Source organism: Westerdykella ornata, assembly GCF_010094085.1.
Source record: "Westerdykella ornata strain CBS 379.55 unplaced genomic scaffold EI97scaffold_8, whole genome shotgun sequence".
In the NCBI taxonomy this organism is placed as follows: domain Eukaryota; kingdom Fungi; phylum Ascomycota; class Dothideomycetes; order Pleosporales; family Sporormiaceae; genus Westerdykella; species Westerdykella ornata.
Window position 1 is genome coordinate 107050 of NW_022986858.1, and position 24729 is coordinate 131778.

The 24729-nt window shown below is 55.7% G+C and overlaps 9 protein-coding genes across 9 annotated transcripts; 2 read left to right on the forward strand and 7 right to left on the reverse strand.

Moving 5' to 3' along the window:
* Positions 1 to 1038: 1038 nt before the first annotated feature.
* EI97DRAFT_441745 (uncharacterized protein) lies at positions 1039 to 2552 on the reverse strand (the record flags this gene model as incomplete). Its single annotated transcript, XM_033799715.1, has 2 exons — positions 1039 to 2389; positions 2440 to 2552. The coding sequence occupies 2 exons, from the start codon at positions 2550 to 2552 to the stop codon at positions 1039 to 1041; spliced, it is 1464 nt and encodes a 487-aa protein (XP_033654512.1).
* A 426-nt stretch (positions 2553 to 2978) lies between these two features.
* On the reverse strand, positions 2979 to 4060 carry EI97DRAFT_375591 (RNA-binding domain-containing protein; the record flags this gene model as incomplete). The annotated part of the gene is made up of 2 exons (XM_033795516.1): positions 2979 to 3900; positions 3957 to 4060. The coding sequence occupies 2 exons, from the start codon at positions 4058 to 4060 to the stop codon at positions 2979 to 2981; spliced, it is 1026 nt and encodes a 341-aa protein (XP_033654513.1).
* Positions 4061 to 6849: 2789 nt separating this feature from the next.
* EI97DRAFT_304912 (Scytalone dehydratase) lies at positions 6850 to 7906 on the reverse strand. The gene is made up of 3 exons (XM_033794557.1): positions 7648 to 7906; positions 7530 to 7585; positions 6850 to 7432 (listed from the first exon to the last, which is right to left on the reverse strand). The coding sequence occupies exons 1-3, from the start codon at positions 7679 to 7681 to the stop codon at positions 6998 to 7000; spliced, it is 525 nt and encodes a 174-aa protein (XP_033654514.1). The 5' UTR covers positions 7682 to 7906; the 3' UTR covers positions 6850 to 6997.
* A 987-nt stretch (positions 7907 to 8893) lies between these two features.
* EI97DRAFT_432590 (Maf-domain-containing protein) lies at positions 8894 to 10640 on the reverse strand. Its single transcript, XM_033798196.1, has 2 exons — positions 10043 to 10640; positions 8894 to 9985 (listed from the first exon to the last, which is right to left on the reverse strand). Exons 1-2 carry the CDS (start codon positions 10265 to 10267, stop codon positions 9356 to 9358), a joined length of 855 nt encoding a protein of 284 aa, XP_033654515.1. The 5' UTR covers positions 10268 to 10640; the 3' UTR covers positions 8894 to 9355.
* A 170-nt stretch (positions 10641 to 10810) lies between these two features.
* EI97DRAFT_493552 (NAD(P)-binding protein) lies at positions 10811 to 12105 on the forward strand. The gene is made up of 2 exons (XM_033802365.1): positions 10811 to 11579; positions 11675 to 12105. The coding sequence occupies exons 1-2, from the start codon at positions 10823 to 10825 to the stop codon at positions 11980 to 11982; spliced, it is 1065 nt and encodes a 354-aa protein (XP_033654516.1). The 5' UTR covers positions 10811 to 10822; the 3' UTR covers positions 11983 to 12105.
* A 578-nt stretch (positions 12106 to 12683) lies between these two features.
* On the forward strand, positions 12684 to 14342 carry EI97DRAFT_500633 (uncharacterized protein; the record flags this gene model as incomplete). Its single annotated transcript, XM_033802670.1, has 4 exons — positions 12684 to 12803; positions 12868 to 13933; positions 13989 to 14102; positions 14170 to 14342. The coding sequence occupies exons 1-4, from the start codon at positions 12702 to 12704 to the stop codon at positions 14340 to 14342; spliced, it is 1455 nt and encodes a 484-aa protein (XP_033654517.1). The 5' UTR covers positions 12684 to 12701.
* Positions 14343 to 14697: 355 nt separating this feature from the next.
* EI97DRAFT_432596 (uncharacterized protein) lies at positions 14698 to 17230 on the reverse strand. Its single transcript, XM_033798197.1, has 3 exons — positions 16960 to 17230; positions 16613 to 16640; positions 14698 to 16548 (listed from the first exon to the last, which is right to left on the reverse strand). Exons 1-3 carry the CDS (start codon positions 17067 to 17069, stop codon positions 14860 to 14862), a joined length of 1827 nt encoding a protein of 608 aa, XP_033654518.1. The 5' UTR covers positions 17070 to 17230; the 3' UTR covers positions 14698 to 14859.
* Positions 17231 to 18353: 1123 nt separating this feature from the next.
* On the reverse strand, positions 18354 to 22428 carry EI97DRAFT_375988 (uncharacterized protein; the record flags this gene model as incomplete). The annotated part of the gene is made up of 4 exons (XM_033795536.1): positions 18354 to 18636; positions 18695 to 18860; positions 18913 to 19684; positions 19735 to 22428. The coding sequence occupies 4 exons, from the start codon at positions 22426 to 22428 to the stop codon at positions 18354 to 18356; spliced, it is 3915 nt and encodes a 1304-aa protein (XP_033654519.1).
* An 875-nt stretch (positions 22429 to 23303) lies between these two features.
* EI97DRAFT_432599 (DNA glycosylase) lies at positions 23304 to 24703 on the reverse strand. Its single transcript, XM_033798198.1, has one exon. It carries the CDS (start codon positions 24589 to 24591, stop codon positions 23635 to 23637), a length of 957 nt encoding a protein of 318 aa, XP_033654520.1. The 5' UTR covers positions 24592 to 24703; the 3' UTR covers positions 23304 to 23634.
* Positions 24704 to 24729: the final 26 nt, after the last annotated feature.

Below are 24729 nucleotides of genomic sequence, written 5' to 3' on the forward strand. Positions count from 1 at the left end.
AACGGTAGTTGGTGAGACGGGCGGGACCAGGTCTTAAAAAGTCCAGGGGGGTATCGTGGGTATCCAGGCTATGGGTATATCTATTCGTAGTAGAGAGGTCGTGGTTCTTCGCTAAGAACGCAGACAAGAAATGTGAGAACCCAATATTGTGGAGAGGTTTTCGTGGTGATCTATTTCGCAGTTCGATGAGTGGATGAGGTTGATGAGGAGGTCGATGAGGAGGTTGATGAGGAGGTCGATGCCGAGTTCGATGAGGATGTCGCTAAGGATGTCGACGCCGAGTTCACCAACAAGTTCGATTTCGTAATTCGACTCCCATGCCTTCGACTCGCCCTTCACCTCCCTCCCCAACCGCCCAATCCTCCTTACTCCCCGCCATCCTTCTTAATCCTCGTCCCCGCAGCCCCCAAGTCCACCCTCTCCGACTCAACCAATTCCTCCAAAGTTGAAAAGTTCCAATTAGACCATACTTCTCGACTCCAATTATCCAGTTATCCAAATCTATCGTGCCCCCGGCAAAAAAGGGGCAAATTCTACGTTCGTAGTCTTGAAGTCTTCTCAGTCCAAGTCGCGGCCCGTCCGTCAATAGTCTACAATAACGCCGTAGTCGCAATTTCCGTAGCCGTGGTTGTTGCAATATCCGGACCAAACAAAAAAAATCCGCAATGGTTCGGAACCCATTGGGTGGGTATACAAAAGAGGTCGAAAAAGAAGAAATGTGAAAGGGAAGCAAGAAAGGTGATAAAAAAAGATAAAAGCTGCGCTCCGCATCCACGTCCAACAAAGCTAAACAGTTTCTAGGTCCAGGTAAACCTCGGAAAGGGGAAAAGAAGAGCGAGAAAATAGTGAAAATGGAAAAAGCACCGGACGCCATGCTAACTGACGCTTGCATCGCATCGAATCGCATCGCGAACACAAAAAAACAAAACGAAACAAAACGAAACGAAACGAAACGAAACGAAACGAAAACCCTGTATGTAGTACTGGCAGCAGGCCCACAGTCCGCCAGCCAACTATCTCAATTCTCTCAGTTTCCCTTCAATCCCGCCCCTGCCAAAAAAAGATACTCTTCAACCGAGCCTCCAACTCCTCGGTCTCGTCCTCGTCATCGCCCAAGGCGACACGCCCACGCCCACCCGACTCACTGTCGGGATCAACGAAACTATCCACGCGCGGCCTTGGCCTAGGCCTACCTGGACGGTCGGTCGTCGCGCTACCTTCGGGTATCGGATCCGTGATGCGGTCGAGGGCTCCGGCGACTAAAGAGGAGAGTCGCGGGTTCTGGGATTGTGCGGTGCGGTTGTAAAGGGGGACGTAGTAGGCGGTCTTGTTCCAGATGTAATCACGGTCAGTGGTATCCGTTGGCTGGCCGGAACGGGGGACGTAGTTGGCAGTATTGTTCCACATGTAACTATGGTCAGTCGTTTCTCTTGGCTGGCCGGAGCGGGAGGACATAGTGGTCGTAGTAGCCAATCCATTTGCTGCTGTGTGGATTCCGGGGTTGGCCCACCTTGCTCGAAGCCCACCAAAAGCAGTACCAGTACCAACGGCAGATGGGCCAGAAGTAACTGGCGAACGAGCTCGAGCAGGGCCACGAGAAACCGCAGGAGCAGCAAAGCCGTTGTCTCGACTCGGACTAGCGTTCCACGAACGCGTCGCTGAGACGGGCGTAACGGGGGTAACAAGAGCCGCCGGGCTACCGATACCGTCGTTGGTAGGATTTACGCTGCTGGCTTCTGGGCTGGCGGCGGTTTGCAGGCTCGCAAGCGAAGAGAATCCAGTATCAAGCCTCGTCATCGGCGGTCTCCAAGCAGAGGAGGACGCAGGAGAAAAAATGAGACTGTCATGCCTCGCCCTCGGGGGCGGCGCCCAGGGCGCTGCAGCACCATCCATCCGTTTCTTGTCGGCCGTACCGGCTGTGCCGTTGGTGCCGATGGTGTCGTTGTCGATGAGCTGCGTGACGCGGCTGGCAGCGGGATTCCGCTCCGCATACGACCAGCCTTCACCATTCACGCTTCCCGTGCTGCTCCTATAGCTAGCAGTAGCAGCAGCATCACCAGCAGCAGCAAGCCGCTTATGAAGTTCCGTCTCCGCACGGTTCCTCGCGGCATAGGCATCCAGCACATCCTTATCGAAGAGCGAGCCAGGCTTGAATGGCCCTCTTTCTTGATGCCTGCTGGGGGTGGCCTGCTCGCCTCCGTGTCCGTTGGCTCCCCCGTGGACGTATCCGTCGAGGTTGCTGTTGATCGTCGCCGTCCCGTTGGCAACATCCGTCCCATTATAAATCTCGTAGCCATCGACCGTGTCGCCGGCGTGCTCGTCATCCGCATGCTTCGCCACGGCCTGGGACAAGCCGGGAGGGTCTCTCTTGGTGCCGAAGGGTCGGTCGCTGTAGCTTTCGTCAGCCAGCTGCTACCGGACGGGAGAGGCGAAACAAACAGAAGCAGCACACTTGACACGATCACTCGCTTATCGACAACGACCAAGGACGACGACAAGGCAAATACGCGACTCAAGCAAGCGAGCAAGCAAGCGGCAGCAGCACGAAACATGACGTCTAAAAAAAGCCGGATTCAATTTGGAAGGATCGAAAACATCATTGCAGCCTCAGAGTCGTCATGATGAAACGAAAAGGAAAGAAGGACAGTGTAAGTAACCCCGACACCAGAAAACTGCAGGTCTGGCTTTACACCCCTGGGATTCCGTCCCAAAGCCAGGCAAGACTCCACAAGATGCTGTTATACAAAATCTTATCAAGATATCCCACTGGCCAGATGGAAGAAGACGAAATAGGGCGACTTTTGAAGGTACCGCGACAGTGCAGGAAAGAACAAAGCCAAAGCAGTTTCATGAGGCTGCAAAACCAGAGCGGACCGTGACCAAAACGTGAGGGATCGATGGAATCAACAGGCAGGCCTCACGGCAACGAAGGGAATGGTTCCTTACTGTAACGCGGTCAGTACTGAACGGCGACCCGTCTACGAGGCAGATTCTCTTACCTTCATGGGGGGATAGGCGCCATAGGGATGTCCACCCATGGGAGGCATTCCCATGCCCATCCCATAGGGACCCGGAGGCGGCGGTGCCGGTCTGTAAGGGGTGCCAGCGGGACCGGAATTGTTCTGAGAGCGTCCCCACGACAGGCGGACGCGGGAGTTCCCAATAGGATATCCCTGCATCTGGTTGATGGCCATCTCGGCGGCATGACGCTGGACGAACTGGACGAAGCCGCATCCCTTGCCCGGGGGGATCTTGACATAGGTGATCTCGCCAAAGCCCTGGAAGAAGGAACGCAGCTCATCCTCGGTGACGTAGCCAGAGAGGCCTCCGACGAAGACGGTGGTGTTGTTGGGGTCAGTGAACTGGTTCATGGGCTGGGGGGCGCCGAAACCACCGTAAGGAGTCATCGGGGGAACACCCATCGGATACATGCCCATAGGGCCGGGGGACATGGCCAGGCCAGCGGGACCACCAGCACTGGCGGACTTGTTCTTAGGCGTGGCCGGGGAGATGCGCATGGGACGGTTGCCGCAATAGACACCCTGCATCTCGCTCAGAGCTCGCTTCTGCTCGGCCTCGTCGCTGAAACGAACAAAGCCGTAGCCGCGCGAGAGGCCCGTGTTGGGGTCCGTCATGATCTTGGTGGCCTTGATCGATTGGAAGCGCTGCGCAAAGACCTGGGTGAGCGTGTCCTCTGTGATCTCGGGTCCCAGATCGCCAACGAAGACGCTGTACTCGGGGGAGCGGTCCTCACGGCTGCGATCGGCGAGGCCACCGCCAGTAGCCCAGTTGAGCTTGAAGGGACGGTTCGTGCCGGGAATGTTGGATCCGTTGAGAGTAAGTGCCTTCTGAGCGGCGGCAGGGGTGGCGAAATCGATGAAGCAGTAGCCGGCATTGTTGCTAGGGTCACGGTCAGCGATTGACGAACCCCGTCTGCGACGCAAGAGTCTTCTTACCCAGAGAACTTGTCCTTGATCATCTTGATCTCAACATGTTCGCCCATATTGGCCCAGATCTGGCGCACAAAGTTTTCGTCGACCCAGGGCTCGAGCTCACCCATCCTGCAGACATGTCAGTCAATAGCCCCCCGTGGGCCCAGTGGGTCCCGGGGTAGAGGAAGAGTACATACCAAAGCGTCTTCTTTTCGTCGCCGGACTGCGGAGGCACGGGGTGACCGACGCCCATGGGTCCGACGGGGTAGGCGCCAGGGCCGTTGTCCATAGGCTGGCCCATCTGCTGTGCCATCTGCTGGGTCATCTGGCTGCCCATATCGCCGGGCTGGGCAGGAACGCCATTGCCGCCTTGGACATCGGCCTGCTCGCCCATGGGAGCGGGGTTATAGGCGGGGTAGCCGGGAGCGAAGCTCATGTTGACGGAGATTGTCGGGGGACAGAAAGGACTGATTCGGAGAATAACTGATGGCACAATGGTGTCAGAGACGGATAAGAATAGCAGACTAAATAGTACGAGATAGAAGGATGATAGCAAGAAGACCGGGTAAGGAGGGAAGATGGAAGACTGGGCCAGCGGAGGTGAAGGGGTGGGGGCAGGGCGGGGACGAGAGATCTGTTGGTGAGGAGGAAGAGGAGGAGGAGGAGGAGGAGAGGAGAGGGAAGGTGCGGTGGGGTGAAGAAGCTGGAGGGCACTTACCAAGAGAAGCCGGATGGGTCGGTCTAGCAGCGGGGGAAGGCGCGACCGAAGCAGCGGAGAAGAAGTGGAAGGCAGTATGACGCAGACGCCAGCCGTGCGTCGAGACGAGTAGAAGGTCAAAGGTCGAGTCGCAGACTTGGACAGCAGAGTTAGTGAGGGGGTTTGCGAGAAACGAAGGACGGTGATGCAGTTGCAGGTTGCACAGAGAGATGGAGGTGGGGGGTGAAGGCGACGAAGGCGAGCTCTGCTCCGGCCTGCGCTGTCTCGACTTTGGCTTGTTCCTATCGTATCCAAGCAGCGCGACGACGTGCAATATGCTTTGTCTTGCTCCGGCGGCGACAGCAGGAGTAGCAGTAGCAGCAGTAGCAGCAGCGCGTCGGGAGCTGCAAGGGTGACAAACGAGCTTGGGTCTGGTCGCGCGACTGGGCCGACGCGCAACACGTCGAAGTCGGCCTCGCCGTCGTCGCGCACCCTCGACCACTATTTGGAGGTGGTTTTGGCGCAGGCGGGAGGAGCGGGACGTTGGGCGGCGGGTGGTGAGGGCGTTGGACGGGGTGCGCCAAGGTTGTGAAGAATTTTGTGAGGGGAAGGAACATGGAGCAACGTACCAGGCAAGGCCAAGAGATGGCAAGTCTCTGAAGGATTAGAAGGGGAGGAAAGAAGGCGAATGGAACAATGGCCTGCCCAGGAAACCGACCGAAGGAAGCAGCAGGTTGCTGGGAGGCGCGGGGCGGAAATGGGGGGTGGTGTGGTGGTGGAGGAGGAGCAGCAGTAGGAGTGAGCGAGGTTGAAGGGCTAGATATACCAGTGACTTGGGGGCGGGGGGTCAAGGGTTTGCGCCGGAAGCGAGCAGCATCACCACCACCTTCAAGTTTTGGATTCTAGGAGAGGGGAAGTTACTTCGAAATCGGCCCTCGAAGAAGAGATTTGGCTGCCTGATGACCCCCATCTTGTCATCATCAGGCAGCTCCTCGGGCGTTTCAACGTCGATTGCATTGCGGCCATTATTTCACGAGCTTGAGAGGAGGAACCCTCCAGGTTGGAAGCTGCAGGACGCGCACCGAGGCGCCGCAGCGACCAGGGTGGCATGTGCCAAGGCGCAGACAAGCTTTCTGGGCCGATCTCTTGATCTCTCTCTGGCAGGGGGATTGTGGTAGCCCTGCCCATTCTCCACCCCACGTCCATGGCTCCATAGAGTAGTACTCCGTAGCTTCCATGGCTTCTGCTAGGTAGCATTTCGATGCAGCTCCGAGCAAGCTGGCCGGTGTGTCACACTTCGCGTCTGAGCGTCTGCAACTCTGGAGGCGCATCCATTCCTACTGGTGCCCTCCCGCTCAAGAAACTGCCGCCTCGCCGCCGGTCGAAGCCCTGTGAATGGCCAGATAGCCGCTCTACCCGCCTTGCCGCCTTCTCAGCCGCCCCCCTCCTCGCACCGTCTCTGCCTGGACAGCTTTTGAGGTGCGGATGGGCTCTCTCCAACCTGGACATGCTTCCCAAGCGCTTGCTTTTTGCCTTCAATGTCATCATCTGCATGTGCTTTCCCCTGAGGTATTCTTAAAGGCGTTGATGTTCCCACTTTCCCCCGTCTCCTGCTTCTCACAACCGTCTCTCTTGAGAGTAAATACACGTACGTCATATCTGCCCCCAGTCTCCCATCATGCTTGTTACAACTTTCAGAGGTTCAAGCGCTAACATCTGACATCGGAGCTTGGCGGGATCGAGCACAACCCTCCTGAAAGCGGAACTTTCCATCTTGTAAAAAAGCCGCGGTGGCATGACGAGGGATGGAAGCATGCCATAGGCAGACAATCTCGGGATGCAGACCTGATGCGTTGAGGCACCCATGTGCTTGCGCGCGAGGCTACGCGCAGCCAATCGCGAAAACCAGCACGGTTTTGTAGTAGCCTGAGAGGCTTCGGTTCGCGAGAGAACATGCGCAAATGTTATGCTGCAGTTTACCTCATTATATTGCTTCCGAATCTTTAGAGATATAGTCGTCCAAACTATCCATGTGATTTTGCTTGTCCGTACTGCGAGTCTTCGCTCTAACATGTTTGCGCTTTGTTATCCATGAGAAACACAGTACAGCAATAGAAGGAACAGGGTTAGTTGGGTCTATCCCATGCCAACCAATCATGCTACCGTTTACATCTTCAGCGCATTGCTTCCGAATTTTAAGAGTTATATTCGTAAAAACTATGCATGTGATTTTGCCTGATACTCCAGCTGCTACTTCTTCGATCCCGCCTGTTTGCGCCTTGTCATTCGATGCACAATTTCAGCAACAGAGACAGAACTCAAGACTAACCCCAACGACAGAATGCACAGGAGACCAGTACCGCAGCCTCTAGTTCTTCTCCTGCTCCGCCTCGCCAAACGAGTCCCTCCCCTCGGAAAACACCTTGTCAAAGTCATACTCGCCCCAGCGGATCTCGGGATTCAGCCCGGCAAACTTCCACACGCCCTCGACCTTCTTGTACCAATGCGTGTTGGAGCTGTGGGCATGCCCCTTGAGAGCCACGTGCGTCCTCGACGCGTCCGTGTAGCGCTGGTGCGGCACCCGCAGCTGATGGTACCCGACCATTTCGTCGTCCGACACCTTCTCCCACCTGGTGCCGCCGATGAAGTGCTGCGTCATCAAGAGCGGATCGCCGAGCACGGCCTTGTCCGACACCATGGTGACGAATTCGTCGGCCGGCATCGCTTCCCAGAGCTTGTTGAGGAAGGACCGGTAGTCGATGCGGAGCGTCGGCGCAATGCATTTGCGGAGGCGCGCCCAGTCCTGTGACAGAAGGGTGTGAGCACTAAGAGGGGGCTAGGCGATGAGGGTGACGATGGTGGTGACGAGGCTGGTGATGGGGAGGAGGAGGGGTGGATACCTTGCTGTCGTAGCTGTCGGCCCATTCGAAGCAAGCGGCCTGGCAGCCTAGAACGTCTGCAACCATCGTCATCGTCAGTAGCTGCCATGAGGAGTTGGCATGTGTATCAAGCACTGACCCTCCAACGTGGGCGTCAACTTCTGATCGGCCATGATTGCGATCCTCTGAATTCGGAGCTTGTGGCTGCTTTCTCTTTTCGAGGGATGATGGAATGAGGACGGTGATGAGAGTGCGGGCTCTGGTGAGCAACAGGGCAGCTTAAGTATCCTCCTTCTCTGTCCCTCCTACCGTATTCCCTCTCTTCGGTAGGAACCATCGGCTCCCCACCAGCTTCCCGGCTCTCCTCGTTACAGCAGCAGCAGTAGAGGTTGCTTCCAGAACGAGCGCCACATGATGCCTGCAGGTGCAGGGGAAACGTCAATCTCAGCAGCTCTCAACACGAACCGTAGATGAGAAGCCGAGATGGTTGTCGTCTGGGTGAATCAGCAAAGAGTGGGGATCTATGCACGGACCTTCGCTCGCGTTGTGCAGCTGCGCGGACGGCGGGTTACGAATCCCTCAGCTGGGAGTCGCTGCTGTAGACGATCAGGTAGGTGAGCGAGAATGCGCACTGTTTCGTTCCCAGCGCCAGAGAACCATCTCCAACTCCGGTTCACGTTTCAGCAAAACCATTGGCCGAAAGTAGCCATGTCATCAGCAAGCCGAAGTGTCGAGAGTGAACATGTTCGAAACCACTTCACAACTGATCCATGCCATCTTCTTCATTTACCAACTTCCAAACCTTGCCCTCTCATCTCGGCGTACTTTGACATCGTCGTTGGGTTGGGAACGGAGGTTTGTTGGCGTGGTTCCTCAAAACGTCCCAATCGGGAGCAAGCGAGGACCAGGGTCCTTCATTCCCTGCTCAATCTGCAGGGCGCGCTCCGCCTTGCCTCTTTTGTGAATATTCCCAAAACACAAGCTTTTCCAGACTTTCCTTTGTTTCGTTTTGTGGCGTTTTGACGTTTCACCTTCAGTTGGCAGTCCTCACCAGAGGTTCTTCTTCCATCGTTTCACTTGTTGTGACTCTCCTCTGGCTCTGGGCGTCGAGCGAGGTTCAAGGGGCAGATCTCCGAAACTGTACGGAGCCAGCTATGTCTCAATTATTACACTATTCCTTCACTTTTCGTCTGGGCATGGTTCCAAGACTGCATACCACAGAGCGATCGCCATTCTGTGTTTGACACCACAGTCTCAGAAATACGCATGTCAATTTCCAAGATGGGGTTCACCGGATACCCCAGAAAGTAGCTGTGACTGCAGACATAATAGTGTCGATGATGGGAAGTAACAGCAGCTCTAGAAACATCTACAGTTCGTAATCACGTCAGGCAGGTAGGCAGTTCAACATTATTGCTAGCTACTGCCTATCTGCGGCTGCATACCTGCAACGCTACCCTATCCTGGCATCATGGATTCGGTTCATCTCACCACTTCATAGTCGTCGCAGGCCCAACCGTATGGATTTGGTATTCAATCCCAAATGTCGACGGACATGATGGGAGCGAGCGTCCCACCACAAGGTTCAGCACCGCCCAACGACGGCCTTCGTTCACTTCAGGCCCTGCATGTGTACCCGCAACAGGTCCCAACACTGCAGCCACGCCTTACAAATCGTCTCGAGCCGTCGGCGATCCCTAGCCTGCAAGCTGGATCCGGCATGAATTTCTCATGCAGCAGGAAGACCCATATTTTCCTTCTCCTCCTCCTCTTTTCCACTGGTTCCTGCGGCAGTCATACCAGGCAAAATCAGATCTTCGTTCATAGACACCATCGATTCAATCCCCTCAGATAAAATCCTCGTCCCCACTCTCAGCATAACCCTCTTCCCCTTCTTCGTCTTCGTCGTCATCCTCAGGCCTCATCACCTTCTCAATCAACTTCAACGTCGCCCTCAAAGGCAACCCCACTACGTTATCATACGTCCCCTCGATCCTCTCAATAAGTATACTGCCAGCCGTCTGGATCCCGTACCCCCCGGCCTTATCCGCCCCATCCCTCGTCCGCACATAGGCGTGGATAAGCTCATCCGTCACACTGGCATCGAACCGCACCACCGTCTCCTCGACCACCGTCTCCATCCGATACCCAGGATCCACGGCGCTCTCCAACGGCGCCATGACCGCCACGGCAGTCGTCACCTTATGGCTCCCTTCATCCCGCAGCATCCGCAACATCTCCAAGTGGTGCTTCTCATTCCGCGGTTTCTCCAGTATGCGCCCGCCGTGGGTAACGATGATGGTATCTGCGGCGATGATCAGGGCCGGTTCGCCTCGTGCCGAGTTGTCGATTTCGCGCCGGTAGACGTCGAGGGCTTTGGCCGAGGCGGTTTGCAGGACGTATTCGAGGGGGGAGAGCGTGTGCGGGAGGTCTTCGGCGAAGTTGCTAGGGACGATGTCGAGGTTTGTGAGGCCAATCTTTGGAAGCAGTCAGGACGGTCTCATGGAGATCTCATCGTGCGGCCATGTACGTACCTGCGCCAGCAGTTGTCTCCGCCGTGGTGATTGTGAAGCCAACACGACGCGCTTACCACGCAGCGCGACCAGCGCAGGTAGGTTGAGAGGCAGGGGCGGCTTCATCGGTGGCGGGATGCCTCCTGATCGCGGTATCTGACCGGGTGGGCCTCTGGATGTCTGTGCAGGGCGTTGCGCATCTTCGTACGAGGGCGGCGGATCCGAGGGTGTGTTGGTGTTGGACATTGTGAAGCGCTTCGCGCAGCAGAAACGACACGGACGCGATGAAGTTCGGTAGGTCCCTAGGTTGATTCGGATGAGAGATACTCCGGCTGTACGACGGATATTTCCTATTCACAAGACCCTTCTACCTACCACTTTTCAGAATCACAAATGGCATGTCTCTAACCAGGGTTGGTGGGGTAGGCAGAGGTTACGCTTCGGGGTCTTGGCGCCAGGTTTCAATCCCAACAGCGTCGAGATTGGCTCAAACAATCCCCCGCAGAGACAACTCCCCAACGGCGCCGGAGCACGTCCCCGTTATTGATACGGACGAAGATGAATAATAGGTAGGTATGATGCAACCATGGAAACTGCTAGGCGTTTCCTAGCAGAGTCGAGCGAGGGTTTACTGTACAGAAATCTTCGAGGATTGCCTCGGCTTTATCCACGTTCCACCCAAACTACAAAAGCTTAAAGTACACAGTACACAGCTCTCCCATCAATTGGCTTTCACTATTTCCCTCTTATCCTAGATCCTCGTCCTCAATTCCCTTACATTCTACATTCGCATATATCACAATGGTCCAGAACAAAGGTGTCATTTTCAAAAAGATCCCCGAAGGTTGGCCCGTCCCCGGCCAGGACCTCGCCGTCGAAGCCCGCGAGTTTGACCTCGACCAAACTCCCCCTGAGGGCGGCGTCACGGTCCGCAACTACTACGCCTCGCTCGACCCCTACCAGCGCGGCCGCATGCGGCCCGCACACATCAAGAGCTACTCGCCTGCCTATGAGCTGGGCAAGCCCATCACGAACCGCTGCATCATGAAGGTCCTGAAGAGCAACACGGACAAGTTCAAGCCCGGTGACGTCATCGTGTCCTCGAGCGTGAGCCCCATTGAGGAGTACTCTGTGCTGGACAAGGATTTCGTGGCCAGCGCTCACAAGCTGGAGAACCCGTACCACCTCGATCCCAAGATCTTCCTCGGTGCGCTGGGCATGCCGGGGCTCACGGCCTGGTCCTCCTTCTACGAGATCGGGCAGCCGCAGAAGGGGGAGACGATTTTCATTTCTGCGGCGTCGGGCGCCGTGGGTCAATTGGTGGGTCAGTTGGCGAAGCATGAGGGGCTCAAGGTGATTGGCAGTGTCGGCGACGACAAGAAGCTCGAGTTCATCATCAAGGAGCTTGGGTTCGATGGCGGGTTCAATTATAAGAAGGAGAAGCCGGCGGACGCGCTGAAGAGGTTGGCTCCCGAGGGGATCGATATTTACTATGAGAATGTTGGTGGGGAGCAGCTCGAGGCTGCCATCAACCACATGAACGACTTCGGCCGGATTGGTATGTTCACCCATAAACGAAATTTTCTCCCTTCATGAAAAAAAGGAGGAAAAAGAAAGTCTACCCTTTCTCCTGCAGAGGGCTAACTGACTCAGTCGCCTGCGGCATGATCTCGCAGTACAACCTCAAGCCGGGAGAGCAGTACCCGATCCGCAACCTCATGCAGTTCGTCAGCAAGCGCCTCACCATGCGCGGTTTCATCGTCTCGGACAAGAACATGGGGCCCAAGCACGCAAAGGAGCACCAGGAGAAGCTGCAGAAGTGGCTCGCCGAGGGCTCCTTCAAGGCCCAGATGGACGTCACCAAGGGCATCGACAATGCCATTTACGGGTTCCTGGGCATGCTCAAGGGACATAACTTTGGCAAGGCGGTGCTGCAGATTGCGGATTTGGAGAAGGATTAGTAGAGCGTTTTAAGATGAGAAGATTTAGTGCTGGTGTTCGGTGAGTGGAATTCATGAACCGAGAGAGCCACGTACCTAGGTATGAAATAGCCATGATTGTAATGAATTGATGCCATTTCAGAAATATTCCATCATCCCCCTTCATGCGATATTTCAATGTTGTCCATGGAGACGGAAGGACAGCTGAGATAAGCTCAAAAGGGAAGGAAGTATGATCGCGTAGGCCCTGGCCTATAAGACCCGGAGGCTTCTTTCCTTGACTGCCCTCGCCCCGCTCTCTCCTACGCCTAGCAATCAACCTCGCATCATTTTTATCGCTCCGAAGGCGCTGCGCGAACACTTTACTTTATACCAATCTGCGATGCTTGTCGTCGTTTCCATTCCAGGACGTAATCCACTGCCGCTTGAATACGACTATATCGGTGCTGGTAGCTCTGTTTGCTGTCAACTCTCTCATTCCAACAAGGTCAACGATAGAGGTTTGATTTCAAGTCATGAATACCATGCAAGCCTTCGATCAACTCGTTTCAGCCTTGCGGACCGCTCAGCTACAAGCCAATAACATCAGCCCACGTCAACGGGTACGCCTGCATATGGCCCATTGCCGATGCATATCAATCTGAGGAGTTCATGAGCTCAGAGCCTGAAGGCACAGACTAACCACTCGCCTTCCCTCCATAAACCTCATCTATCTGGCTGGCCAAAGCTACGTTTTATCCATGGGCAACTGCGAGAGCTCCACCAATTGTTATGAGTGTTATGGGGAAGCGGACGGGTGTGTCAAAGAGATTGAGGTAGACTCCGACGTTGCGGGAACAGGTGTGCGTATCAAGTTCGCAGCGCATGTGTTCGTTCAAAATACTCCCACTGACAAGCACCATCAAGGTAATCGTCGCCTTTCTTATAGGCGCTTCTCTAGCATGCTCGGCTGTTCTGATTGGCTATTTCATGGACTCCCTACCAGAGACTCTGCTGGCCGACCTGGATGGGGAATACATCGCATTCTTCCAACGAAGTCCAGTCGCCAAACGCATCCTCCCGTGGATAGGCCGTCGATGGCTCAGAATCAAGTCGATCATCTACCGCGCCTTTGGCAGAAAACTCCCCGAGCAGCGAACGCCCATTCCTAGGGACCAGCGTGTCGCGGGTGTGAGCCGATTTCTCCTAGCCTTCAGCGACCAACAGATGGTTAGCGGCCTGGCCATCATGACTGCCGCCCTTGCAAATCGTTGTAAACTTACATTCTACAAGCTCGAGATCGTACTCTGTCTCGCGTGGTTCGCTGCAATGACCCATCTCGCCACTCTTAGAGCGTTACGCCAAAACTTCTACGATAACCCTGTAGTGCGCAACTGGAGATTACTTGGTATCGCAACGTTTATTGTCCTTCTGTGTTTTCTGCAGGTCATTTATATCCTCGCCGACGCCTACCCGATCACGCCAATTCAATGCATTATGAACGGTACGATGCGCAGGACTAGCTACGACCCGACCGAAATTCTCTCCGCCGTATTCTACATATTCATCTGGTTACTCCCTAGCTATGTCGTGTGTACACAGGCCTTGTTTAGCGACCCACGGAAGATATATAGGCGCCATAGCTTTTACACCTTTCCCGTGCTACGCTGGTCTCTGCCCAAGTCTTTGCCCAGAGAGGAGCGTACCGAGTTGGCACAGAACGCTATCATCCAGCAACAGGCGCTCCTGAGTCTAGGGATATTCAAAACCATCGCACGCCAGCCCAGAACTTTGCGGATTTACAAGCTTTCCTTCGCAGAATTCCTCTGCGATGTTGCCTTTGGTATGGCGTACGGGCTGCTCAACGCGGTGAACCTGGTTTGGAGGGACAGTCCCACTGTCAAGAAAGGGGTGCGACGGATGGGATTCGGCCAGGTTGTGGCACTCATGATGATCGCCATTCCGCTTCTCAGCGCTACCGAGATTTACAACGGTGAGCAGCACCTTCGAATATTTATCGGGAGCAATACTCACCCCTTCCCTTGTAGATACAAAGCATCCTACTGCCGTGGACCGTTATCACCGACGGCCTGCACCACCTGCAACTGAGGAGTCGAATGCGCAGGCTCAACTTGAATCCACAGAGAAGCAGACGACATCTCGTGGGCCAAGTTTGGACACATTGACAGCTAGGGAAACGCTACGCGCTGTTTATGACTACATCGACAGCGCCTTTCCCGATCACTGCCTTACCAAGGAGAGAGTCACGTTCATGTCACTCTCTCTCCTACCTCCCCATCTCTCGCCAGACTTTGGCAACCACGACTGTATGCCCCGAAGGCGCCCGCGCAAAGGAATTCTACGCACGCGCTGGCTCTTCGCACTCAAGGCACTCTCCATGACCCTTCTGGACTCGGGCACCCAGTTGTACGTCTCGCTGGCTTATACAGTCATCTACTCGCCTTTACGGTCGTGGGTGGCACTGGTCCTCAGCATCTGCTGGTTCGCGATTTACACAATAGATGATCTTTGGGAGATAGCCCTGTTGCGGAGGCTAGTCAATCGACAGCTCCAGCTGCGAGGTCAAATGCCCACGTCCGAAGAGGGACAGAAGGAATTGCTGGCTTTGATCCTAGATCCGACAAGACCGTGGCCCTGCCGCCCAAGCACGGGGCGCGAAAATAGTAAAGACGATGATGACCAGAGACGCAATAATGGGGATGAGGAATCCCATGCACCGCGTCGGCAGGACACCGAGGCGGATGTGGGTGTCGTGCCCCCTAATGATACCGATGACGATCGTGCCAGGGTTTGTACTTGTGTGATTACGAGGGATTGGGCAATACTAGGAGTTGCCTGATCCCAATGCTTTGCTTTGGTCTACCTCATTTCCTGCCCGCACCATCTTGTCTCGTCCTACTAGAGACCCCCAAGCCAAACGACAAACGTTGCTTTCCCACTGCCAGCCCCACCCACCACATGTCTCAAGTACGCCTCCAGCTCCTCCTGCTCATCAATAGGCACCGTGACCTCCAAGTCCCGACTCCCCGGAACCTTATGCGCAATCACGCCTTCCAGTCTACGCAGAACGGTTCCCGGATGCTCCCTGGTGGCGATTGCGCGTAGCTCATTGATGATGCCAGACTGGAAGATGCTGAGCCATATCGACTTCCCAACGGCCGTTCGCTGGGAATGGAGATGGAGGCGGAGATAGATGGGCAGCGGGAGCGAATACGGCTGTTGCTGGGGGTGGGAATATGTGGCGTCGTCGAAATGACTGTCGATGGGTGGCAGGTCGAAGTGCCCGGTTTCCGGTAACATCGACGGGTCGCTAGCTGCTAGGATGAGAGAGGGGTCGATCTGGAACTCCGAAGGGCCGTTATTTGACGGTCCCCCTGCGTGCTCGGCGCCGTGGGATGCAGTATCCCCATTAGGGACAGTCTGCCCTTGGGCGCGAGGTGCGGATCCAGCCTTCTTCGGCCGCTTGGGTGCGGGTCCGGGTCCAATTCCCGTATGCGCTGGGCTCTTCAAGCTGGGGTCTTTCTGACCTCGGTCGGCGCGGTAACGCTTCAGAGCATCTCGTGTGAGAGCATCAATCGCCTTCATCTTCCGCTTCTGTGTCGCCTCATCGTCGCCATCGGAAAGAGCCCGCGAGAGAGCCGAGCCCCGAATCCAAGACTGTTTGAGGGAATTGAAGAAGTCGAGGCCAGTCTCGTACTGGTTGGTAAAATTGTTGGCTTTCAGGATGGCGAGGAACGCGCTCCTGACTTTGCGTGCTTCCTCCGGGTTCAGCCCCAGCGCGTTTCTCGCATCCGCGATGGTCAAGCGGGTGCTTTGGATGCGCAGCAACTTCACCACGTCCATGCAGATGATGTCTAATGCCAGCGCTCTGGCGTTTGTTGGCGTAGGGCTCGCGCCGATTTGCGCAATCGCATCCGGATCTTGCTGGAAGACGTAGCGTAGATGCGGATGCTCGCGCACGAGACGGCCCTTGACCTGGCCCCATTTCTCGGGGCCGGCAGTACTCTTCCTGCTTACGCCTTCCTCTTCGCATATCGTTTTGAATTGTCCCCGGACTTCGGCATATAGGTCATTGTCGAGATGGAGGTAGGCTTTGCTTTCGTCAAGCGTGGTCTCCGAGGGATACCGTATAGGCTCTCCAGGTACGTTGGCGGGAGGGTCCGCTCCATGGTTCGTTCTGCGTCGGCGTCGCGCGGATACAAAGGATGATTCGACTGCGACGGTCACCTGCCTGTGCATCATGGTTCCACGAAACACTTCTTCTGCACCATCTGCTTCGTAACTGAGGGCCGGTGCTGCACCTGACACCGCTGCCTCTTCTTCCCCCTCCCCGTCCTCTTCCTCGTCCTCGTCACCTTCGCTGTCGTCCTGTGTGGAGGCAGCCTTCCGCTTCCTCTTCCTCTGACGTAGGTACATGTTGAGTCTTCTCCTCAACCGCAGTAATTCCTTGTCGGTGATGCGGAATCCCTCGCCTTGCAATGTCTCCAGGATCTCCTTTTGGGTAAAATTCTTCTCCCAGAGCTGCCTGCAGCGGGCCACGAGGGCCTCGTTCTTGTGGGCCGGTTGATACTTTTGGAATCCCCATTGCTGTGGAGTGTTAGTGGGTCTTTGGGGTTACTTAGTGCGTGGGGTCGAAGATTGTGGTATCTACCTTGAAGTGCGCCTGAAAGGCTCTCGTGCTGGAATCTGTTAGCACAGCCCAGACTATAGTGATATGGGTAAAGAAAAAAGAATCAGCTAAATAAGTGAAGCTAAATGAGTGAAGGAGGCAAAAAGTCATGAAAAAGAGGGACGACTCAAATAACGACGACTATCCCTGCTTGCCCACCATACACCTCCATACCCAAAGCCCAATCTCCTCTTTAGAACTAATTAGCGCTTTCGAGTGCTGAACGCTATAGGTAGGGAGACCACCACTACGGCGTCCCAAATACCACCCTCGCGTAACAAGCGTCCCCCTCCCACAACAACAAGAACCGACAAAGTAGGACCACTCACCTAGGCTCAAACCCCTTCTCCCTGAAATACGCAGCTACTTCCTCCAGCGCCTTGCCCTCCTCCACATACAGCCGGTAGCACTCGTCCTTCTTGTCTGACCAGTCGTACATACTTCCTCCTTTTGTTCCTCGCGCCTCCTCCGCCCGGGGAATCGGGATATGCTCCGAGAGTGCGAGAGGAGTATCGACGAGGCAGGGAAGTACACTACGTAGAATGCCGGATGCGCTTGTTGTCGTTGTTGAGACGAACGGTGGTGTGGATGTTGTAGATGTTGCGGCTGAGGTGTGAACGCCGCACCGAAGTGGACGGGACTGGGGTAGTGGGGCCCTGCCAAGAACGCGGGAGAGGTTAGGGGCAGGCGGAGCCGAGGGATTCGGGTAGAGGTGCCTTGTGGTTCAACCTCACCTCTTCACTATACAAGTACGCACAGTATACACACATTACTCTCCGCCATGCTCTTTTCACGTCCGAGGAAAACAGCCAATAGGGGGGGTTCCTGGGATTGCATGGATACGGCTGCCCTTGCCATGATATTTGCAGCGCGTCTATCTCTCCAGGTCCGGATCCCAATTTTATGGTTTTAATACAAGAGCTTGTAGCCAATCTCCAATACCTCCCTTCTGCGGACCCGCTGCAGGTAAATCCAATCCACCCAGAAAGTGCAGTGGTCGTTCAACCAGACGTGTCATTAGGGCATCAACACACCTCTTAATCAGCAGCCAGCAGCCTCAAAAGTCTTCCGCCCCTCCTGCATGTATCTATTGCGTATATGGTATCTCGTTCCATCCCCTTCCCTTCCCCTCAAATCTCGTCCTCTCCATGGACTTTTCCACTTCATCTATAGCTACCTCACCCACTACCCTCCTCATGCCAGATTCGGAGAGGAAAAGCTCCCTACACATGGCGTTTCCCAACAACCATAAATACCATAGCCACTTGACTGCGCTTCGTCCTGCTCCGCCAACAAAGCGAAGCTGTACAGTGAACAGTGATGCATCCACCCGCCACAAACCCTCTCTCTATCAGCAATCACCTCCGTAAGAAACACAAAACAGTCCCACGACGCGCGTAGCAGCGCCCCAAAGAACAACAAAAAGCGCCAACGCCAACGCCTTGCTCCAAGAGATGTACGTTGCAGGCTCAACCGGCCAACCCAGCAAAAAAATGCGCCAAGATCCCCTGAAAATGCTCATGTGTACGTATCCCATTCGCCCATTAAGGCCCCCCGCCCCCAACGCAAATCAAACACCCAAACCATAGCTTTTGGCCAGCGTGGGAATCAAAGGCAAAAGAGCGCTGTATATGTTAATAAAACTGTTCTTCCATCTCTTCCTCAACATTCCTCCTCCTCATTCTCCTCCACTCCATCTCCTGCCCCTCCTCTCCTGAATATATTACGAAGTCCTCGCCCCCGACTCGCTCGAACGAGGCTGAGGTGTACGCGACCCATCACCAAGTCCATCGGGATATTTCGCCGAGAGATCCTCAATCTTAGGCACCAGCTCCGAAATGCGGAACGGTTTCGAAACGACGTCGTCCATGCCGGCCGCCCGCAGCGTCGCCACCTGCTCGCTCCGCGCGTTCGCCGTGACCGCGATGATGGGCACGTGGCACCTCAGCAGCCCTTGCTTCTCCCACTCTCGGATTTGGCTGGTACACTGGAGTCCGTCCATGATTCTAAAGAATTGGTAAGACGAGGGAGGATCTCAGCGCACAACACATTTGCGGGACTTACGGCATCTCCTTATCCATGAGCAACACCCCTAGCTCCTCTGCATCTGGCCGATTCTCCTTCCAGTACCAGGATGCCTTGACCAAATCGAGCGCCTCTCCGCCGTGGTTTGCCACATGCGTGGTTATACCCTGGTTCTGGAGCTGGCGTTGCAGCACCTTCTGATTAACTGAGAAAGTCAGCTCTGCTCACAGCTCGTCATCTAGTCGGCCATCACAAACCTAGGTTATCCTCCACGATCAAGACTTTTAGGCGTGCTTTTGGCGTCTTACTACCCTCTCTTCCTTCGTCTTTAGGAGTTATATCACCCCCTCTCACCACAGGTAAGCTGTGGCGCGTCCGATTCGCTGAAGGACGCCTCATGGGATACGGGAGACTTTCCACGCGCTCCGTCGGCTTATTACTCTTCCTGCATTTGATGTAGAAGGCGAATGTGCTCCCCCTCCCCGCTTGTGACGCAACGCCAATCTCCCCGCCCTGAAGCTCCGTCAACTGGCGCGAAATGAACAGGCCGAGGCCCGAGCCTCCGTATTGCACGTGTGTCCGCGGGCTCGCTTGAGAGAATCGTTGGAAGAGCAGTTTCTTCTCTTCATCATTCAAACCACGGCCGGTGTCCTCTACCGCGAACTCCAGGAAGATCTCTTCGCCGTCGCCCCAGTCGGGGCCAAACTCGGCCTCCATATGCTTCGTCCTTGAAGGAAAGAAGCTTACAGTCGGGCTTGGGCTGGCTGACGGGCGTGTCCTTGATGCGGACAGAATCACTTTGATGGTGCGGTTCGACCCCGTGGCGGTGAACTTGATGGCATTGGTGGTGAGATTGATGAGGACCTGCAGGACACGCGAAGGGTCCATCCTGACCCAGTCGATGCCAAGGTCTTGGATGGATTCGTCGACCACGAAATTCATCTCGATACCCGCCGTCTGGACTTCGCCTTCGAACATCTTCAGGGCGCGCTGTACCACTTGTATCGGTTGAGCATCAACTGGGGTGACCTGTGGGAACCAGTTAGTAGGGGAAGGGATGAACTGGTGGCACAACTCACCATGAGCATGGCGCTGTCAAGTTTCGACAGCGTCAGAACGTCATCGACAATTCGCTTCTGGTGCTGCGCGCACAACGATATCGTCTGCGCCGCGTCAACACAGTCACCAATCACCGTCCTCGGAAGAGCACTCGGATCCGCGTTTCGAAAGTCGCCCAGGTTGGCGGAGATTTCGTCCGCACATTGCAGGATCGCACTGAGGGGATTCCGCATCTCGTGGCTGGTGATGTCAATGAAGTTTTCCTGCTGCCGCTTCATCTCGACGGCCTCCTCCATCTTGCGCTTCTGGAAGTCCTCGGCCCACTTCTGCGAGCTGATGTTGGTCAAGCTGCCGAAGATGCTCTTGAGGTTCCCTCCTTCGTACGTCTCCGGGAACGCTGAGAAGAGAACCCAGGTGTCGCCCTTGTTTCCGTTTCTATCTTCCCAAGCTGCCTTGAATCTGATTTCGATGTTGATCGCATCCGCATTCTCCACCAAGCCTCTCCAGTGCTCCTGTATAATCCACTGATCTTCCTCTTTGACATAATCGATCCATCGATCCGTCTTATCCGGCTCTTTCGGGACCCTGGTGATTTCATACCAAGCGTCATTAGAGAACGTGATGCGTCCTTCGTGGTCCGCAATGAAGAGTCCAGCTGGCGAGTATTCCGCCATCCTCGTGAACTTGGTCTCGCTATCCCGTGCTTCCTGGGTCCGTGCGGCAAGTTGTTCCGAGAGGTTATACCGGTCTTCAGCGGCGAGTTTCGCCGCCTTCTGGCCTCTGCGGATTTCGTCCTCGAATAACACGACGGACGCTAGAGACGTGCCGAGCTGTCGACCCAGGAGCTGAATGAAGAGATTGTAATCGTCGTCAAACGGTCTGCGAGGGTTGACACCGACGACCAGGAAGCCCAGAATGACGTCTCCCGTTGTGGGATGTATAGGGCAGACGACAACATCGCGACAAGCATCTCCGAAGCCGCGCCATTGAATACCCTCCATCATCTCCAGGGGTAGATCCCCAGAACCGATGCTTAGAACGGCAGGTCTGTCCGTCTTCATGACCTCGCGGAACACGGGACCGAAGCCCTCATTCCCTTCCTTGAGATCCATAGCTTCGGGCGCGGCCGGGTGGCCTTGCGGGACCCCCAATGACCCTTCGAGGTAACACGTCTTGTTCCCTAAAAGGCTGCTCGAATGCAGAGACGAACAATCACTATCCGTCTCATCTTGAACCGAATATAATAGCGCGAATGGGGTGTCGTACTCGTTCTCCGTCAGCGCGTCCAAGACCTGGCCCCAGAAGCTCTTAACATCGCGGGCAGTGGCTGTACGTTCTCCCACCTCGCGCAGAGTAAGCATTCGGCGTTCGGCAATCTTCCGTCGGGTCTTCTCGAACGCAGGGTTGTAGAGGCCCATGACAGTGCCATCTTCACCGACCATAGGGATAATGGACCACGAGAAGTATGTCTCTTCTAGGAATCCATTCCTTTGTATGAATAGGCAATCGTCATCCTTCATCGTCGCCTGACCAGTCAGACGCGCATTTGTGAAGACATCTTTGACATCGTCCCAAATCTCGGCCCACGCCTCCTTGTAACTCTGACCCATGAGCCGGGGGTGCTTCTGGCCGGCGAGACCGATATATGCTTCGTTGTAGATGGCAACGAGATCCTCTCCCCAGTACATTGCCGCAGGATGAGGGCTCGCCATGATTAGATTACACATGGCCCGCAAATCACTAGTCCAGTACTCGATAGGCCCAAGCGAGGTCGAGCTCCAATCAATGGAACGCGCAAACTGAATGTGACTGGGAAGCGAAGGGGACAAGCTCAGTCGGGTCCAGTCGAAGAACCCAACATCATGGTCCTGAGCGCTCCCTGGGATTCCGCCTACCACTGTCAAATCCAGCTTGCTGGGCCTTGGAGTAATCCCCATCTGCTGCTCAGCAGGTTCTGGGACAGGTCCAGTCTCGCCATCAGTCAATTCTTCCGGGGGTGGCGGTTTATCGGGAGCCGGTGCTTCTGTAGGCGGCGCAACGGAATCACCAAAGTAATCCTGTGCTTCAGGCTGAGATACTGATGCTCTCTCTGAACGATTCTTGTTGTGTCCACGTGAAGATGGCGTTGATATAGAGAATTGGCTGGTTTCTCTTGTGGAGGGAATGGGAGATTGCGTATTAGAGGGTACAGAGCCTGACACCACACGTAGGCGTCTTCTTAGTGTATAGCATGACCACACCGTGCCGCCATGTTCAACAGGTGAGGGGTTCGCTTCCTGTCCATCGCCTTGTACTACTGGACTTAGCAACCAGCCCTTGAACTGATTCAGAGCATGCGTCTGAGTCTCATTCGGCGTATGCCCCGGAAGCCTCCCAGTCACTAGCTCCCATATCGGCGGGTTTGACCGCAGCGCATTATTCGCGAACAGGATATGGACATTCGTGGAACCTGCGGTATAATTGGACGCTTCGGCGATATCGATGATGAATGTCGGTCGCGTATCGTTCTCAAGCAGTTCGACAATGCCGACCGACGCAAGGAGTCGCAGTGGATCGGTCCTGTCGCGCTGGTCTGGCGACGATGTTGGCGGCACACTGGACCTGTCTGAGCTCTTGCCACTGGTAACGCCTGGAGGGCTGATACCACTGAATGTGCCTCTTGCTAGGGTGACGGTCTTGATGGCGCTCTCCTCCCGTTGCGTTTTGCTGAGCATCCTCGCTGCGGCCTCGGAGCTCGAGAAGCGGGCGGGTAGACTCGGTCGCTTCCGGGGAGAATTGGAGAAGAAGAGGGGCGAAGGGGGTTGGCCGGCCGCCCTGAGAGTAACCCCTTTGGAAAAGCGGAATTGATCTAGAGAATGTCTTGAACGAAGGGCGAGGCGACGCCTCTTGTGCAGTGGCTCGCTCAAAGGCTCTCCCGAAACCCCGCAATCAGCGGGATCGATAGGACTCGGTCTGGCAGCGCGCTTCAGTCCGGCGACGGCGGGCGGTGTTCTAACAGTCTGCTGCTTGTGGGTAGCTCCTCCTCCTATTGCACCCGGTCCGAGAGGGCTGTGCGGATCAGCGGCATGCGGCGAGGGCCATAGGGCCTGCAGGGAGGTTGATGGAGGTTGTGCTTGCTTCTCTCTCGGGACGGTGGGCTTCTGCGTCTCGTTGCCGTGTTGCCGCAGGGACTCGTAGTAGTAGTAGTCGGGGTCGCTCAGGCGTCTTGACTCAAGACTTGAACTTGGTGCTTCGGCGATTCCTGTGAAGATGGAGACGGGCGGGCGCATAGAGAGGAGAGCGATGGACTGGCTGCTGCGGCGCGAAGCACGGCAGATGGCTCACCTCCCCGTAGGCGCGAGTCGCGGGGCAGAGGGAGTCCAACAAGAGGCCGTGGTCGTCGCGAGCACGACGTCGTGGCAAGGGACGGGGAGAGAGTGTCAGGGCTGGGTGTGCAGGAGCAGGAGAAGGACCCGCCGCGCTAATCGAGTAACCGATCTCGCTAAGCGTCTGAGGGCGAAGTCGAAGTGGCATGAGAGAGGGTACTACTCTATTTCTCGACACATTGCAGGGTCAAGACGCAATAGATCAAGCACTTGTGAAGAGTTTGAGCTGTTTTTGGTTCAGATTCCGTTGTCTACTATCTTAAGGGGGGCAAAAGTGCCCGCAATGCCCTTTCACCTCGGCGGGCACATGGCCCTGGCCCTGTCTCCGGAACGGATGAGAGCGGAGTTTGGTCATGGTGATCTCTTCCAAGGTCCAAACGTCAACGAGGGACGGGCAACGCTGGCTGGTTGGCCAACGCCGCGGAGGTAGCATTATGTCAGCGAGGGGAACGAGCACAGCCACACCAGCTCAGCCACGTCCTTCGTCACCACTGAGGAGATTGTGTCCTGCCGTTGCTCCGGAAAGATGGGAGATGGATGGGGGAGGATGGTCTACTAGCCGTGGATGCGCGGTGGAGAAGCGTCTCCCACCAGTCTTGGTTCAAAACCCCGTTCGGCCCTCCTCCTCTGCACCCACTCCCCAAACGGTCTCCATATCGCCTCCTTCTCCGCCGGCTTCAGATTCGCCGCCAGTCCACTCGTTGAAGTCGTGACGAAGACCCTTGCGCCTTGCCAGACGTTGGCATTGTGATCCAGCACCTCCTCTCCCTCGCTCTTGCCCATGTTGTGCTCCGCATCCTGCCAACCATATTTGAACTCGGAAGCCTTCATGTTCCGGCCATATCGGTATCGCCATATGGCCTCCCATATGCCCTTGCCGACTATGCATACGGCTTCGGGCTTGTATTTTAGGAATTTCGCATCCAAGTTGGCGGTACCAGCCGCCGTCTCCTCCTTCGACAGCTCGGCAGCATCCTTTGACGGTCTGTCCACTATGTTTGTGTTGCCCATACAATACAGGGCCGGTAGGCTCCGATCCTCCTCTGGTTTCAAGCGGCGATCCGTCAGACCGGAAGAGTGCAGGAGCTTCCAAAAGAGGTTCGAGGGATGGGCGTAGGCATGGCCAGCGGTGGCCGTCTGCACTCCGGGATTGGTGCCGACGAAGACGCAGATGAGGTTCGGCTCGAGGATGTCGACGAGAGGTGACAGATGGGCGTATTTGGATGGATGGGCATATCTGCTGGGCTTCTGCCGCTTCTTCGGACGGGGTGATGTTTCGGAAATAGCAGTCACGGTCACCGTTCGGGTTCGTTTTGCGGATAATGCGGGTGAGCCTCCTGGTGTGCTTGTAACGACCTCGGTGGATGTTGAGGTAGAAGCATATTGGAATCTGCTAAGTGTTCCGTTAAAAGTCGGTGTTGGAGGGGTGGAGGTGCCATCGGAATCGACATCGGCATTTGTCAAGTTTCTGGTCGCCAAAGATGCTTTTGCGGAGCGCGTTCGTGGAGCCATGCCTTTCCAACAAGAAGAGAGTGAAGGAATGGAAAGGACGGAGGAGATGCTACGGCTGTGTGAAAAACGAACACACATTGATGCCTGTCTGGTTGCCTCTGCAGATCCTGGGCGCCTTGGGCACGGACAATCTGGCAG

Bases quoted from the DNA above. Each gene is read 5' to 3' on its own strand.
- EI97DRAFT_432596 (XM_033798197.1), bottom strand. From the start codon at position 17,069: ATGTACGACTGGTCAGACAAGAAGGACGAGTGCTACCGGCTGTATGTG. The intron at 16,641-16,959 runs GTGAGTGGTCCT...AACAGATTCCAG, and splicing joins GAGAAGGGGTTTGAGCCTAG to CACGAGAGCCTTTCAGGCGC. The intron at 16,549-16,612 runs GTAGATACCACA...AACACTCCACAG, and splicing joins CCTTTCAGGCGCACTTCAAG to CAATGGGGATTCCAAAAGTA.
- EI97DRAFT_432599 (XM_033798198.1), bottom strand. From the start codon at position 24,591: ATGGCTCCACGAACGCGCTCCGCAAAAGCATCTTTGGCGACCAGAAAC.
- EI97DRAFT_493552 (XM_033802365.1), top strand. From the start codon at position 10,823: ATGGTCCAGAACAAAGGTGTCATTTTCAAAAAGATCCCCGAAGGTTGG. The intron at 11,580-11,674 runs GTATGTTCACCC...TAACTGACTCAG, and splicing joins GAACGACTTCGGCCGGATTG to TCGCCTGCGGCATGATCTCG.
- EI97DRAFT_304912 (XM_033794557.1), bottom strand. From the start codon at position 7,681: ATGGCCGATCAGAAGTTGACGCCCACGTTGGAGG. The intron at 7,586-7,647 runs GTCAGTGCTTGA...CGATGGTTGCAG, and splicing joins GTTGACGCCCACGTTGGAGG to ACGTTCTAGGCTGCCAGGCC. The intron at 7,433-7,529 runs GTATCCACCCCT...CTTCTGTCACAG, and splicing joins CCGACAGCTACGACAGCAAG to GACTGGGCGCGCCTCCGCAA.
- EI97DRAFT_432590 (XM_033798196.1), bottom strand. From the start codon at position 10,267: ATGTCCAACACCAACACACCCTCGGATCCGCCGCCCTCGTACGAAGAT. The intron at 9,986-10,042 runs GTACGTACATGG...CTGCTTCCAAAG, and splicing joins GGAGACAACTGCTGGCGCAG to ATTGGCCTCACAAACCTCGA.